The sequence below is a fragment of the Podarcis vaucheri genome, assembly GCF_965113315.1.
Source record: "Podarcis vaucheri genome assembly, chromosome: 8".
In the NCBI taxonomy this organism is placed as follows: domain Eukaryota; kingdom Metazoa; phylum Chordata; class Lepidosauria; order Squamata; family Lacertidae; genus Podarcis; species Podarcis vaucheri.
This window is the reverse complement of record NC_138766.1, coordinates 90,811,388-90,827,959: the sequence shown is the minus strand read 5'-3', so window position 1 is coordinate 90,827,959 and position 16,572 is coordinate 90,811,388. Positions and strand designations below refer to the sequence as shown.

The following is a 16,572-nucleotide window of genomic DNA, read 5'->3' as shown; positions in this document are numbered from 1 at the left end:
TTGATGGAGAAGAGTTGGGCAGCGGAGGGAGGAACACAGGAGAAATTTTTGGCTCAACAGCAAGCGCAGCCCATATAGGTGGACACACATCATTGCTTGCTCAAGAACCACATGGGAGAACCTATAGTCAGGAAATAAATATTCAGCAGCAACAACATCTTTGGGAACCAACAGGCAGTTACTCATCATCCTGGCAAGAGCTAATGTCCACTGCCTTCCATTATTCTTGTCTCTCCTAATTTAGAGTGATCCTCTTGTTTGGCAGTTCCACACCTTTGGGACTCACAAGCTAAAGTAGTGGGGTCGGATCAAACAAATGAGGCCACCTTAGCTGACCCCTTCCTTGCCATGGACGTGGACACACGCTCTCCCCATCAAGAGCCCCCAGAGGGAGCCGTTTTCACCAACGCCACAGCAGCGCATCTCTTTCGGAACCGTTCAGCAATTCATCTTCGGAGACGGTTCCGAAACGCCAGCTGTTGTCCTGGCACATCTTCTGGCTTAGATGTCCAGAGAAGGCAGCTTTGGCACAAATAAGCCACAAGATTGTGGCCAGAGCTTCTGCTCCACAGCCACAGCAGCCAGAAAGATGCATCTCAGTTGTTACAAGAACAAAGTGTCTACTTCCAGTCCCAGGGCAAGTTCACATTGAAAAATTCCTCTGCGTGTTCTCCCCTGGTGCCCAGTGTTCTGAATCCTGTTTGCTTCAGACAATTAAGGTTTGCTTCAGACACGCTGCACTGAAAGAATCCTGAGAACTGTAGTTTAAGGATACCCTGTGAGGGATAAACTATAGCTCCCGGGATTATGTTCTTTTTTGAGGTGGTATGATGTGCAGCGCGGGTGGCACTGTGGGTTAAACCACAGAGCCTAGGACTTGATGATCGGAAGGTCGGTGGTTCCAATCCCCGCGACGGGGTGAGCTCCCGTTGCTCTGTCCCTGCTCCTGCCAACCTAGCAGTTCGAAAGCACGTCAAAGTGCAAGTAGATAAATAGGTACCACTGTGGCGGGAAGGTAAACAGCATTTCTGTGCACTGCTCTGGTTCGCCAGAAGCGGCTCAGTCATGCTGGCCACATGACCCGGAAGCTATTCGCCTGCTCCCTCGGCCAATAAAGCAAGATGATGTGCACACAGCCCAAGAAACAAACTTTGAGAAGAATCTCTGCTGCTACAGAGGCAGCTGTTTCTTGGCTCACATCTCACTTTTGCCATTGCAAGGAGTGACTTAAAGAGTTTCTGTTCATTTGCGACTTTAATCAGATCAAGATTCAGATCTTGTTTGTTTTGCAGTATTTGGCCACTAAACTTCCATTTATAATTCAGGGAGTGTGTGCAGATGAACTGAGGGGACCATGGACTGAATTGTCCATGCATTTAATTGGCTGGTGAAGGGGCTCTATGAATTCAAGTGAGTAGATCTCTAATTGACAGCCGGTTCGGCCCAACTGGGTCCTCCTTGCATCGAGGACATGCATTCGCGCCTGCACAGAGGCCAATTGCAGAGATAGGTAAAGGTAAAGGGACCCCTGACCATTAGGTCCAGTCGTGACCGACTCTGGGGTTGCGGCGCTCATGTCACTTTACTGGTCGAGGGAGCCAGCGTACAGCTTCTGGGTCATGTGGCCAGCATGATGAAGCTGCTTCTGGCGAACCAGAGCAGTGCATGGAAATGCCGTTTACCTTCCCGCCTGAGCGGTACCTATTTATCTACTTGCACTTTGACGTGCTTTCAAACTGCTAGGTTGACAGGAGCACGGACCGAGCAACAGGAGCTCACCCTGTCACGGGGATTCAAACCTCCGACCTTCTGATCGGCAAGTCCTAGGCTCTGTGGTTTAACCCACAGCGCCACCCGCGTGGAGGCCAATTAATCCGTTGTGCCAGCACAATATTTTTTAGCTGTGCTTGTAACTCCCTCTCCCCTCTCTCTGTCCCCCTGAATCTGCTCCAGAGTTGGGGGAGCCCCTGGCACAAATTTAAGGGGTGCACATTGCGCTTGCAGGGAAAGGAGAGCACAGCAATGTTACGTAGCATAACTAAGAGTCATTGTGCTAGTGTAATTGTTTAGCAGCATGCAACCACCAGCCACTGCATGAGTCAGGAGTGGGAGATGGGACTAATAATAATAATAATAATAATAATAATAATAATAATAATAATTTATTATTTATACCCCCCCATCTGACTGGGGTTCCCCAGCCACTCTGGGAGGCTTCCAACAAAATATTAAAAATGCACTAAAACAACAACACTGTCCAATCTCTCGGCCTCCTTTCCCATGCTCTCCCCAGGGAGGGTCGGCTAGTGCTTTCATGATGCACTTTCAGGTGCCAGATGAAAACGTTCCTCTTTAACCAGGCCTTGGGCTGATTGACATCTGCTGCCCTTTTAAAATGTGTTGTGGAAGGCGGGGTTATCAGGTTGCCATTGTTTTTGTGTTTTATTACCTATTTTGTGTTTTTTTATATTGTAATTTTATGCCGTGAACCTCCCTGATGTCTATGGGTATAGAGCATTATATAAATCGTTTCTCAGTTTGGTCCTTTTACTGGTACATGTTTTTGTATGTTTGTGGTATCTAATGCCTTTTGACTTGTAATTATTTTTACTGATTATAGTTTTTTATTGATTTAGATTTTTATTGATTATAGTTTGGCATTTCTTTCTTGTAATTGATAAGTGCAAACTGTTTAATTATTATTTGCTTATATTTAAATTTACTGTTTACTACAGTTTACTATTATATTCATTCACACACACATATATATATATATATATATATATATATATGCATTTCCAGGTTTACAAACAGCAAGAGAAAGAACAATTAAAATATAATCAATATGATACCTTTGACCTTCTCTCCCCCCTTTTGTCTATCCTTATACCAAAGTTTGTCCCCCCTCCCCGCATCTTACTCCAATTTTAGCATCTTTAAACACCCCCTAGTTCTTCTTTTAACTACAAGTTTTATGTCAGTCCTACTAATGATTTTAATGGTTTACAATATTTTTAAAAATATGTTATGTACTTTCCCCATGTCTTATTAAAATTTGATTCTTCCTGGTTCCTAATTCTTCCAGTCAGTTTTGCCATCTCAGCATAGTCCATCAATTTCATCTGCCAATCTCCCTTGGGAAGGACTGCATTTTCTTTCTGTCTCTGAGCTAGCAAAGTCTGGGCAGCTGTAGTAAGTTTACTATTATATTCTAATGGATTATTGAATATTGCTTTAGTTGATAGAAGTTGTTTATTTTAAAGTTTTTGTTTTTTTGCATTGGATCAGATTGTTTGATCTCTGCTATCTATTTTGTTGTTTCTTCAGCTTGTAAAATGCCTTGCACGTAGCAATATAGAAATATAGGTATACAAATTAAAAGTGACATGAAGATGAAATATTAAAAATAATAAACATTCTTAATATGTATGCATAGTACCCACCCACAGATAAACAGAAATTCAAGAGAAGTGGAAGAGAGAACATAGGATCCACAAAGACGCAGTTTCATAGTATCTGAGAAACTTGTAGGGAATGGACTGGGTCCCACGGCTATGCAGTCATGTGGAGGGGAGCTTACTGTGATGAACTTGAATCCAGAACCATGAACCACTTTTCTGACAGTTACTGAAATCTGAAGTCTGCACCTAAATGTGCTATGTGAACTTGCAAGAGATCCAGGCCATTTGAGGTGTCAAGACATCATCCGTCGCCATAGAGGAGAGAAGAACCACGTCAGGCCACCACTACTTACCTGTGGCGTTCCGGGGACATCGAACGGCTGCAGATTCTCCTCCTGGAGTCTCCTTCCAAATCACAGAAGCAAAGTTATCTTCGTCACAGATTTCATGGGGCTCTGGAAAGGAAGAAAGGATGTGGCTGAATTTAGTACGTCTGCTGAGACGAAGGAAGGAAGGAAGGAAGGAAGGAAGGAAGGAAGGAAGGAAGGAAAGAAAGAAACTGAAAAGGGGAAGATGGGTGAGGGAAAAAGAAAATGTGGGTTGACAGTGGTGAATGAGAACAGCCATCTGTTATATCAAGGAATCTCAGAATTAAGAACTGCTTAAGTAGAATATGGGGATGCGGGTGGCGCTGTGGGTTAAACCACAGAGCCTAGGACTTGCTGATCAGAAGGTCGGTGGTTCAAATCCCCACAACGGGGTGAGCTCCCGTTGCTCGGTCCCTGCTCCTGCCAACCTAGCAGTTCGAAAGCATGAAAAAGGGCAAGTAGATAAATAGGTACAGCTCTGGGAGGAAGGTAAACGGCGTTTCCGTGTGCTGCTCTGGTTTGCCAGAAATGGCTTAGTCATGCTGGCCACATGACCCGGAAGCTGTACGCCGGCTCCCTCGGCCAATAAAGCAAGATGAGTGCCGAAACCCCAGAGTCGGCCACGACTGGACCTAACGGTCAGGGATCCCTTTACCTTTACCTAAGTAGAGTATGCTTAAGTAAAGTGTGGTTAAAACAAACAAACAAACAAACAGTCAGACAGACAGACATATATGGATTCTAGAAATTTATGAAGTTTGCTAGATCTCCACAAATCTACAAAGCGGAATGTGGGTGGCGCTGTGGTCTAAACCACTGAGCCTCTTGGGCTTGCCGATCTCTAGGTGTGGGCTCGTAGATCTTTATACACACGCATACCAAAGTGATAATGTAGAGAAAACAGGTGGAATTCAACCACACAGAAATGTCTAACCACTGAGCTTCTTGAGCTTGCTGATCAGAAAGTCGGTGGTTTGAATCCCCGCAATGGAGTGAGCTCCCGTTGCTCTGTCCCTGCTCCTGCCAACCTAGCAGTTTAAAAGCACACTAGTGCAAGTAGATAAATAGGTACCGCTGCAGTGGGAAGGTAAACAGTGTTTCCGTGAGCTCTGGCTTCCATCGTGCGCCAGAAGTGGTTTAGTCCTGCTGGCCACATGACCCAGAAAGCTGTCTGTGGACAAACACTGGCTCCCTCGGCCTGAAAGCGAGATGAACGCCACAACCCTGTAGTAGCCTTTGACTGGACTTAACTGTCCAGGGGTCCTTTACCTTTACCATTAGCTATGACAGCTAAATGAAACTATCTTGGTCAAAAGCTTGGAATACCAGATATGTTTGTGTGTGTGTGTGTGTGTGCATGCAGGTGTGCATTCACACACATCCATAGACAAGTTTCATGTCCTGCTTGCAGGCTTTCCATAGGCCAGTTCCATAGACCAGCTGCCTTGCAGGTGTTTCTGGACTATAACTCCCATGATCCTTGATCATTGGCTATGCTGGCTGGGTCTGATTGGAATTGGAGTCCAGCTAGACCCAGAGACCACCAGGCTCCACATCACCTCTGCCATTGGAATCTAGTTGTCACTGTGGGAAACAGAATGCTGACCGAGATGGATCTTTGGTCTGATCCGGCAGCGCACTTCCTTCATCCTCACCCCTAAAAAAACCCTGTGCAAATACACTCACGGAAATGCCTGAAGGCGATTCTCTCGTTCCGAATCTGGGAGAAAGCTGTGAGCACACACAAAGGAACCCGGCTCCCGGCCTGAGTAGCACAACCCTTTATGTGGCAAAGTTATTTATGGGACATAAAGCAGTGAAAGCTGTCATTGGGGTGTTAAAGTCATTTCTCAACACTAAGCACAGGGAGGAGGGGGACATATATTTCACAGCTTTCAATTACATTTTCTATTTTATTGGGCATGTAAAGCAACTTGTAAACAGGGGGGGGGGAGCATACATAGTCTGGGTGGAAATGGAAGAGAAAAAGCAAAGGGAATGACAGGCATGGATAAGCCCCAGCAGCTTCTTATGGAAGTCCCCATCTCCTAGAATTTGACACTGGGCCGCAGCAGGATTCCACCATGCCAGGAATGACGTGCCAAAGAGATGGGCACCTAACTGGTGCAGGAGCAGCTGTTGGTGGGTTGGAATCAATGATCCTGACCGTGGCTGCAATTTGTCAGTGTCTAGCCAGCAAGGTTGACTTCGGAAGGTCGCAGAGCACCGTTTCAGTGTGTGGGTTGCTGCTATCCAAGACAATTAGTCAAGGCCGAGCACCCAGCCTTGGTGGGTAATGGACTCGACAGCGGTGCTTGAACTAGGAATACGCTCTGCTCAAGACTTGGGATGCAACATGATGAGCTCTGCCATGGTTTCCACCCACCTGCCTTCTTGGCTGCATTTGGAATTGGGGGTGCAATCTTTCATCGTTACCATGAAACTGACCAGCATAGGGACCGAGGGAATCTTCACACATTAGTCTCAAGGCAATAGATATACAGTGGTACCTCTGGTTACAGACGTTTTCAGGTTACGTACGTGTCAGGGAACTGCCATCAGAGGGAAGAGGAGAGGAAAGTCGCTCCAGTGATGCAGGGGAGGGAACTAGCAAGGAGAGAGAGAGGGTTCCCACGGGGGGAAGAAATCCAGGGGACACCAGGGAGAAAGGGGAAGGCGAGAGCAAGGCGGAGGGGAGGCTCAGAGACTCTTCCAGTGAAATCAGCGGAGAGAGCACAGGACCTCCGCTTGGCACGCCCACACTGCGCAGAAGGCTTCCACGCAGGGAATCTAGGCGGAGACTTGGAGTCAAACAACTCCTATGTTGGCGCAAATTTAGGTCCCGCCCACTGACAGATTCTGCCAGTGACTAAGACAGTCGCGTTTCAAGGGCTGTCAACCGGGGAAAGTTTTAGCTACACGGCTAGCTTGGAGCAGTTTGCAGTTTACGCACAAGCAACCCCAATTCCCATTACAATACGCTTCAGGTTACAGACTCCGCTAACCCAGAAATAGTACTTTGGGTTAAGATGAGAACAGAAATCGTGCTCCGGCAGCGCGGTGGCAGCAGGAGGCCCCATTAGCTAAAGTGGTGCTTCAGGTTAAGAACAGTTTCAGGTTAAGAACGGACCTCCAGAACGAATTAAGTACGTAACCAGAGGGACCACTGTATAACCTCCACTGTCAAACAGCTCTTGCCATCAGCAAGTTCTTCCTGATGGTTAGTTGGGAGTCTGCTTTGTTGTCATATGAATCTATTGGTTTGGGTCCTACCCACTGGAACACCAGAAAAATAAGCTCCCATTTTGTACCGTTTGCCCCAGTTCCACCATGGCTGAGCTCTGACTCTGACTTGACTGACCAAACCTGACTGGAGTCAAGGCGCTCCTCAAAGTGCTGCTGCTTGCTTGGTTTCTATGTCTGTGGCAGAATGCCTTCCTCTCTGTGGCAGAAGCAGTGGGGCAGGAGAGCAGGAAGAATGCCGTCTCTTGCACTTCCGCCGCCTGAAGCGGCTGCATCACCCTGCGTCATGTGTGGGGCGGTTCTGGCTGGCTCCATCTTCCATGTAGCAACCCTTCAGATATTTGAAGATGGCTACCATACCATATCACCTCTCGGTTTTCTCTCCTCCAGGCTAAACATACCCAACTCCCCAACTCCTTCCACCAAGAGATAGCTAGGTAGCTACCATAGATAGAGAAAATATGTAGAAGCAGTAGGAAGTTTGAGAAATGTGGTTTTTAAAAATGCATGTTTTGATACAGCTCAAGTTTTCCTTTTGGAAAAAGAAAGGAAGAATGTGTTTGTTTTGGAAGCAGGACAAAAGGGAACAAGGAATTAAAAACATTCACAACTGAGCAGAAGGCAAGGTGGCCGATCTGTCTGTCCTTAAAAGTAAAGGTAAAGGACCCCTGGATGGTTTAGTCCAGTCCTTAACTAGCTCAATACAGTGGTACCTCGGGTTACAGACACTTCAGGTTACAGATGCTTCAGGTTACAGATTCCGCTAACCCAGAAATAGTTACAGTGGTATCTCGGGTTAAGAACTTAATTCGTTCTGGAGGTCCGTTCTTAACCTGAAACTGTTCTTAACCTGAAGCACCACTTTAGCTAATGGGGCCTCCTGCTGCCACCGTGCTGCTACTGCATGATTTCTGTTCTCATCCTGAAGCAAAGTTCTTAACCCGAGGTACTATTTCTGGGTTAGTGGAGTCTGTAACCTGAAGCATCTGTAACCTGAAGTGTCTGCAACCCAAGGTACCACTGTACCTCGGGTTAAGAACTTTGCTTCAGGATGAGAACAGAAATCGTGCGGCAGCGGTGCAGCAGCAGCAGGAGGCCCCATTAGCTAAAGTGATGCTTCAGGTTAAGAACAGTTTCAGGTTAAGAACAGACCTCCGGAACGAATTAAGTTCTTAACCTGAGGTACCACTGTATTTGCTGTGGTGCTGGGCTAAAAAGGAGATCAGCTCTGCAACCCTCTTTCCACATTCCGCTTGCAACTGAAATGCAGGAACCAACCACCAGAGTCTTGTCCTCAATTTCACCCTTTCAACTTTCCCTCCTGTGTTCAAGTACGTTCCTGGGAAACAAGGCATGACACTCTGTATTAGGGACGCTCATTAGAAATGCAATCCGCCACCTTGCCTGAGAGTGTGGGAGTGCTCCATTTCTCAGGAGGGAATAACACGATGCCTGTAATTTTTAATATCCCTTTGTAACAAAAGCCATTTTACAAAAGGAAGCACGCAGCACTGGGAGAATTTAACATCTAACCCAATTACGCTCAATGGCTTTCCTCCTTTTTTAAAAACCAAATTATGTTGATATTTGATGTTCTTCCTCTTCCCCCTTCTCTCTAGGGCAAAATAAGAATGCAATTGCTTTTAGACATTGATCTGACGGCTACAGGATCCGAATGCCCATACTTGTCAGGCCAAAGGCTGGCCAGGAATCTTGGAGGCAATCAAAGGCCAACAATAGCCAGATTAATTCTTGTTATTTTACTGCTGCATTTTATTTGTCTGTGAATCACCTTGAGGCTCCTTCTTTCAATCATCATTGTCATCATCCAGTCACATGTTGGATGAAGGCCATCAGCTTGATACCCCGAGAATCACACACACACACACCCCAGGAAAAAATAAGCCATACTTAGAGCGGTGAGAGTCCCATGGACTGCAAGAAGCTGAAACCTATCCATTCTGAAGGAAATCAGCCCTGAATGCTCACTGGAAGGACAGATCCTGAAGCTGAGGCTCCAAGACTTTGGCCACCTCACTGGAAGAGAAGACTCCCTGGAAAAGACCCTGATGTTGGGAAAGATTGAGGGCACAAGGAGAAGGGGACAACAGAGGATGAGATGGTAGGACAGTGTTCTCAAAGCTACCAGCATGAGTTTGACCAAACTGTGGGAGGCAGTGGAAGACAGGAGGGCCTGACATGCTCTGGTCCATGGGGTCACGAAGAGTCGGACACGACTAAATGACTAAACAACAACAGAGCCTTTTGATTTCCTAGTGGGAGCAGATGGACACTCTGGCATCAGTGCACTTCACAAAGCAAGAAGTGTTCTACCTACCTGTGAGTTTCCTGCCCAGAACCACTTGACCCTTCGGATCGGCGGGCCAAAGAGTGTAGGCAGCTGAGGGGCAGAATTTGCCACTCGCAGGGAAATATACAGGTTTTTTTACTCCAGCGCCCTGCAGTGCAGGAACCACAGCTAATGCACAGTTTTAATTAGGATACAAGAAGTGTCTGCTTGATTAGGCCAATGGCCCATCCACTCCCTTCATCTCCTGCAGAAATCTCTTACCTGGACATCTCTTCTCATTACATTGCTTGTACTCCTCTTTGGGTCCTTGACATGCGTCTCCTCCATAGAAAGGGCCATAGCAGACACGGTCGCGTTTCTGCGTTCCACCTCCACAAGTGGCGGTACAGCTCCCCCATGGGCCCCACACTTGCCACTTCCCATCCACTGGAAGAGAAAGGGAGAAAAGGGAGAAAATGTAATGTAGGGTTCCTTCAGGGGAGGGTGGAGATCTGGGGTTGTGGGCACACACAATGCACTCTACGTAGGGCTACCCTTGGATCTGGTGTGGAGAAGAAGAAGAATTGGATTTGATATCTCGCTTTATCACTACCCAAAGGAGTCTCAAAGTGGCTAACGTTCTCCTTTCCCTTCCTCCCCCACAACAAACACTCTGTGAGGTGAGTGGGGCTGAGAGACTTCAAAGAAGTGTGACTAGCCCAAGGTCACCCAGCAGCTGCATGTGGAGGAGCGGGGAATCAAACCCGGTTCACCAGATTACGAGTCTAACACTCTTAACCACTACACCACACTGGCTGTCAGCTCCAGCTGGTGCAAAATGCTGCGATTGGACTATTGATGGGGTAAATAAGTCCCGGCACATAACTCAAAAGCTTGCACTGGTTGCTCAGACATGGCAGAGACAGGATCAAGGTCCCTCCTTTTAAAAAATAATAATATTGAAGCAAATCAAATAAATTGATGCAATAAACATAACAGAGGCACAAAAAACCAGCACAATGTATCTGGGAGAGACTTCATATTAGGTTAGTAGAATACTTAAGACCATTAAGAAAACCAAATTTCATGTTGTACTAGGGAGAGGGAGTCCTGTGTTGCTACATTTGTTGAAAACAAGATAGAATCCCACCAAACTGCATATAATTTTTTCCTGGGTTCTCCAAGCCTTTGGCACGTGATATTTTTCAGCTATTGCTAAACTCCACATATTTTTCTACCAAATCAAAAATTGCAAGTCCTGTAAGGTTTTCCACTTGGGGGCCATTGAGGTTCTCAAATTGGCTCTCAACCAGGGGTGTAGCTAGCTGCTCCGGCACCCGGAGCTGCGGGGGCGGGGCGAGCCTCCCACAGGGGCACCGCGGCGATCCACCCAGGGGGGCGGCACAGTGAGCTGCCAACAGAGTCCACCTGATGGACACAAGCCCCACACTGCCATTTCAGGCAGTGTGGGGCCCCAAGCCACTGCGTCACTCCCAGGATAGACGTGTGGCTCAGGCGTGCTGCACTCCAGGCCCCACGGTAAGTGCCGCCCCCCCAAGGTGTTTCATTTTGTCAACCCGCTCAAGGATGACACCCAGGTTGGACCTCACCCCCCCCTTCCTGAGCCCCTGTTACCAACAACTTTGGTCCAGGACACCTTAAGGTATCCTGTCTGAGGTCTACAGAGGAGTAACTGTTTGTGGTCCTCCACGGCATGGATGCATGGCATGTGCTTAGTATTCTGGACCCAGTTTTATTGGACTTCCTCCAGTTGAGCTCAGACAAATCCCCTCCTTGTTGAGCTTCCAGTGCCTACTGGAGATGACTTCTCCTCCTTCTCCTTCTCCTTCTCCTTCTCCTTCTCCTTCTCCTTCTCCTTCTCCTTCTCCTTCTCCTTCTCCTTCTCCTTCTCCTTCTCCTTCTCCTTCTCCTTCTCCTCCTTCTCCTTCTCCTTCTCCTTCTCTTTCTCCTTCTCCTTCTCCTTCTCCTTCTCCTCCTCCTCCTTCTCCTCCTCCTCCTCCTCCTTAGTTAAGCAGTATCAAAATTCCTTAAATAAACAATACTAGGAATTAGCTTGTGCATAGGAATATGTGTTCCAAATTGTTTCAGCTCCATTATGTGGCTCAGCAGAGATGTACACAGAAAATGTTGCTACTGAAAGACTTGCTGTATAGTAGCTTTCCCCAAATGAGCATGTTCCAGACGTTTTGAACTACAAATCCCATCTTTAGTGCTTCAGCTCTAAGCACCTGGATGGCAATAGGTTGGGGACAGCTGCACTGAAGTTTATTTCTGTTGGCAAACTAGTGCTCCGTACAGGGCAAAAGACAAGCATCAAACACCTTGTAAGAAACTCCTTAGGATGGGGGCTATCAGTATCTCAGCTGTGCCAGCTGTGGCTGATGGGATTTGTAGTCCATAACATCTGAATGGCACCCATGATATCACAGATCTTTCAGTGGCAACTTCTTCCATGTGTATCTGTACTGAGCCACTTACGATGATCATAGAATCTTAAAGTTGGAAGGGATGCCAAGGGTCATCTAATCTTCTTTTTCTTTTTTGGTAATCACTCTTAGATGAGTAAGATTGTCTTCCATAAACACGGTTTTAACAATAAGTCCGTAAGTGACTGTGGAGGCCAATTCTGGATCCACATATCCTTCTACAGTGGGGACATAGGTTTCTGGGCGGGAGTTGATCATGGTGAGGGTTTGCTAAGGGAGCCTTCCTCTTAGCACGTTTCTCTCTTGCGTCCTGAATTCGAGTGTCTTCAAAACCCACGACACCTTTGGTAAAGGCTGTTGCTTCTTGATTCATAGTCTCCCTTCCAATTTGAAACCATACCAGACCCTGCTTAGCTTTGCAAAGGTCCGAGCAGTTTTACTGCCATGCTGGAGGTTGTTTTGCAGGTCAGCCATGCATTGGTTGACTCCCAAAGGGGCAGAGGGTGACCCACACATTACTACTGACCTGGGCACTGTCTTAGGAAGCAGTCTCGGCTCTCCACCCAGTGTCCTTGGCATTCGGCTCCCCCGTACGACGGCCCATTGCACTCTCTCGTCCGCTGCTGGGTGCCGTTGGAGCAGCTGGTGGAACAGGAACTCCAGCTCGACCATTCATTCCAGTTGCCGTCCACTGAGTGACCCAAAGAAGGAAAGAAGGGAAGGCAGAATGTGAAAACCGCTTTTGCACGGAGCTATAGCTTTATAAAAAAAGTTGTGTGTTTTTGTTTCTCAGTTTGATCCTTTTACATGGCTTTGTATGCATTGTGGTATTTTAATGCATTTTCATTTGCAGTTACTTTTATTTGAATTAATTTTGGGTTGCATTTTAATCGATTGATTGCTTGTTTTTATGCATATTGTATTATTTATATGATGTTAGCCGGTCAGAGCCCAGCTCTGGGTGGGTAGGGCAGGGTACAAATAAAAAAAATATCATTAACATTATCATTGATCATAGTTTAGTAATCGTTCATTGCAATTGTTAGGAGTGAAGGCTGTTATTATTATTTTCTGATGTTTTGAGAGTCAATTTTTATTTTATTTTATATATGTTATATCATTAGTTCTTCAGTTTCCTAATCGATTCTCTCTTAAAAATAAAATAAAATATGGTTTTCAGGTTTATACATTTCAATAATTTTACAATCAACTTAACATTTCAAAACTCGGCTTCCTCCCCCCTTTTTCTGTGGTCCCTTAAATTTATTTATTATACTTTCTGTATATTCCAAATTAACTCATTTATTCATCTTCTTTAAATATATACTCTTATAAAACTGCAGGTTATTACAACAATCCAGTTTTGTGAGTTAATTTTATTGTGTACTATTATATTCTAATAAATTATTGAACATTGCTTTATTTGATATAAGTCATTCCATTTTAAAGTTCTGTTTTATTATGATTTTTTCTTTGGATTGGGTCAGATTATTATAAGGTGTATATTCTTTGCTGTATATTTTGTTGCTGTAATATTTTGTTGTGTATTTTGTTGTTTCTATAGTAACACAGAAAGGCAGTCGAGGATCCCATTCTCACAGCGGCCAATCAAATGCCTATGGCGAACCCACAAGCAGGATGTAAGAACGAGAGCCCTTTATCTCCTGTGGTTTCCAGCAGCTGGTTTTCAGAAGCATTGATGCCTCCAGCTGTGGAGGGCAAAGCCTAGCCATTGAGGCTAGCAACCATCCACAGCTCTCTCCTCTGTGAATTCATCCAGTCCTCTTTTAAAACCATCCAAACTGGTGGCCATCACCAGGGCCAGATAATAATAATAATAGTAATTTATTATTTATACCCCGCCTATCTGGCTGGGCTTCCCCAGCCACTCTGGGAGGCTTCCAACGAAATATTAAAATACCATAATACACCAAACATTAAAAGCTTCCCTAAAGAGGGCTGCCTTCAGATGTCTTCTAAATGTCTGCTAGTTGTTTTTTTCTTTGACATCTGGTGGGAGGGCGTTCCACAGGGTGGGCGCCACTACCGAGAAGGCCCTCTGCCTGGTTCCCTGTAGCCTCACTTCTCGCAGCGAGGGAACCGCCAGAAGGCCCTTGGCGCTGGACCTCAGTGTCCGGGCAGAATGATGGGGATAGAGACGCTCCTTCAGATATAATGAAGGAGCTGTTTAGGGCTTTGAAGGTCAGCAGCAACACTTTGAATTGTGCTCGGAAAAGTACTGGGAGCCAGTGTAGGTCTTTCAAGACCGGGGTTATATGGTCTCGGCGGCCGCTCCCAGTCACCAGTCTAGCTGCCACATTCTGGATTAGTTGTAGTTTCCGGGTCACTTTCAAACGTAGCCCCACATAGAGCGCATTGCAGTAATCTAAGCGAGAGATAACTAGAGCATGCACCACTCTGGCGAGACACTCTGCGGGCAGGTAGGGTCTCAGCCTGCGTACCAGATGGAGCTGGTAGACAGCTGCCCTGGATACAGAATTGACCTGCGCCTCCATGGACAGCTGCAAGTCCAAAATGACTCCCAGGCTGCGCACTTGGTCCTTCAGGGGCACAGTTGCCCCATTCAGTACCAGGGAGTTTCAGGAGGTTTGATGAAGCCCTAAGCAACTGAAGGTAATGGGGCCTTTTATATATCCAGCTGTCCTTTGTCAACAACAAATTGCCTCTGCTCTTTGTGTTGAATAGATGCTATATGGTAATTGATGGACCTAATAGGTATCTCAAGCCATTTGCGCATGTTGCCATGCAACCAGTCCATGCAGAAAGTAGGCACCCTATATATAGAAAGGAGCAAACCAGTAATATTTTAGGGAGCAGGCTAGCAGGTGGGGCCCATGACTTACATCCTAGGAGCTTACACAACACAAAACACTGTTGCTGTGTGTAGGTTTTATATTATTTGTTTTTTAACTTATATTTTGGAAATGTACATCCAGTTTTTCCCCCTTTAATTTTTTTGGGCCCCCCCAAAAGAGTTGGGCCCTAAGCTATAGCTTGTTTAGCTTATACATAAATCCGGCACTGGCCATCACTATCTCCTGTGGTGGTGAGTTCCACAGTTTAACTACACACTGCCTGAAGACGTGCTAGTTGTGCAGGATGAACGGGCTTTCTTCAACTGATGTCTTTCAGAAATTGCTGGACTCACAGCTCCCATCATCTCTGACCACATGCCATCCTGACCGGAGCTGATGGCCAACTGTAGAGTCCCAAGTTGGGATCAGGAGGGTGACAGATAAGGCAAGCTTTCATGCCAAATGCAGGCAAGAGGGTGAAGCCTGTTCACAGGGAAGCAATTTACTGAATCCTCAGGGCTGGTGTGCATGTTTGTGTGTTTAACTGTCAAAACTGCTTCCACTTTGACAAGACGGTTTTCTCCCTGACATTTCAGCGCCATCTACTTCTGTAATCTGCAGATAAGTCATGGATGATTGGCACTGCCAGGGCTAAAATAATAATACCGTCAGGTTTTCATTGGGTGGTCGGAAAATGGAAAACCAAGACATGTCTATTTTAAGCACCAAGTTTCTCACCTTTAAGGCCCCCCACATGCCCCGGTGCAAACTTCGGAAACCGCTAGATAACGTACCACTTCAAAGAAGCCAGCCAACTCCAGCCTAACTCAGAATGCACAATTACTTGCATCACTTAATTAACGCGAATAGGCGAAGGAGTTCTCCAGTCTGAAATATCAGCCGTAATTTATCATTCAGCTGGAAAAAGCCCCCTTATGCCAAGTGCAGGTTAGGAATGAAATATGAATACTTTTATTAGAGAGATATATCTTGAAATATTTCCTTACATGACAGACCCACTCTAATTATTTCTGGAAGGCTTCAGCTCATTAGCAGAGGGTTCATTATCTCTCTAGCAGGAGGAAGTCCGAGTGTCAATTCCTAACAAATTGTAAGGCTGGAAGGATCCAGGAGGTCATCCAGCCAAGCCAAAGAAGGATTTTCTAGGTATGCAACCACTGCAGATCCGTTCAGAAAACACAGCTTGAGCATTCTTGAGGAAGTGAGTCAAGCCAGAAATGTAGAAAAGTTGCCAGCAGGGCAGTTCTGCTTTTTGCTTCCCCTTATGGCCAATCAGATGTCTCCAGAAGTCCCCAGGCAGGGCAAGAAGTCATGAGATTTGTTTTTCCAGGAGCTGACACCAATGGCATATTAAAAACATTAAAAGAGCCTGGTGGATCAGGACCATGGCCCATCTAGTTCTATATCCTGTTCTCACAGTGGCCAACCAGATTTCCTAGCAGAATTCAAGCAAGGACAGAGCTTGGGGAAGGGAGAGAGATTTTCTCAACATCTACTTAAAAAATAAATGAATCAGCTATCAGATCCTAATCTCTCAATCAATCAATCAATCAATCACATTCTACCATAGAATGACAGAATTGTAGGGTTAGAAGGGACTGCGAGACTCATCTGATCCAACCCCCTGTGCAATGCAGGAATCTTTTGCCCAACAAGGGGTTCAAACCCATAACCCTAAGATTAGGAGTCTCATGCTCTACCATCTGGGCTATCCCATCACTCAGCTCAGTTTCCCATGGGGCCAGCTCAGTTTCCCGTGGTTCCCATCGGGTGTCATGGGAAGAACAAAAACAGGCTCTGGAATGAGACACTTGCCCCAGACATTGATGTTGGTCACTAGGGAGGCAGAAGAGCTTCAACACCCCCCAAGTTCACTTGTTTTGTGAGGGACGGTGAAAATGGCTAACAGTCATTTCTACGAAAGGGGAGACAAATGTTGCAGAGACAGCAGAAGGTGCTCACCCTAAGCCTTGGTCCTGTATACCT

The 16,572-nt window shown here is 46.1% G+C and overlaps 1 protein-coding gene across 9 annotated transcripts in view; it reads right to left on the bottom strand.

Moving 5' to 3' along the window:
* Window positions 1-16,572, bottom strand: part of ADGRB1 (adhesion G protein-coupled receptor B1) — a 388,463-nt gene that overhangs the window by 170,876 nt on the left and 201,015 nt on the right. For 5 of the 9 annotated variants that reach the window (XM_082235447.1, XM_082235450.1, XM_082235445.1 and 2 more), the window contains exons 7-9: window positions 12,276-12,450; window positions 9,585-9,749; window positions 3,755-3,856 (exon numbers count right to left, since the gene is read on the bottom strand). In XM_082235447.1, the coding sequence (XP_082091573.1) occupies window positions 3,755-3,856; window positions 9,585-9,749; window positions 12,276-12,450 (442 nt within the window). The remainder of the gene's footprint in view (window positions 1-3,754; window positions 3,857-9,584; window positions 9,750-12,275; window positions 12,451-16,572) is intronic. The other 4 variants (XM_082235451.1, XM_082235446.1, XM_082235453.1 and 1 more) reach the window with 1 other exon arrangement.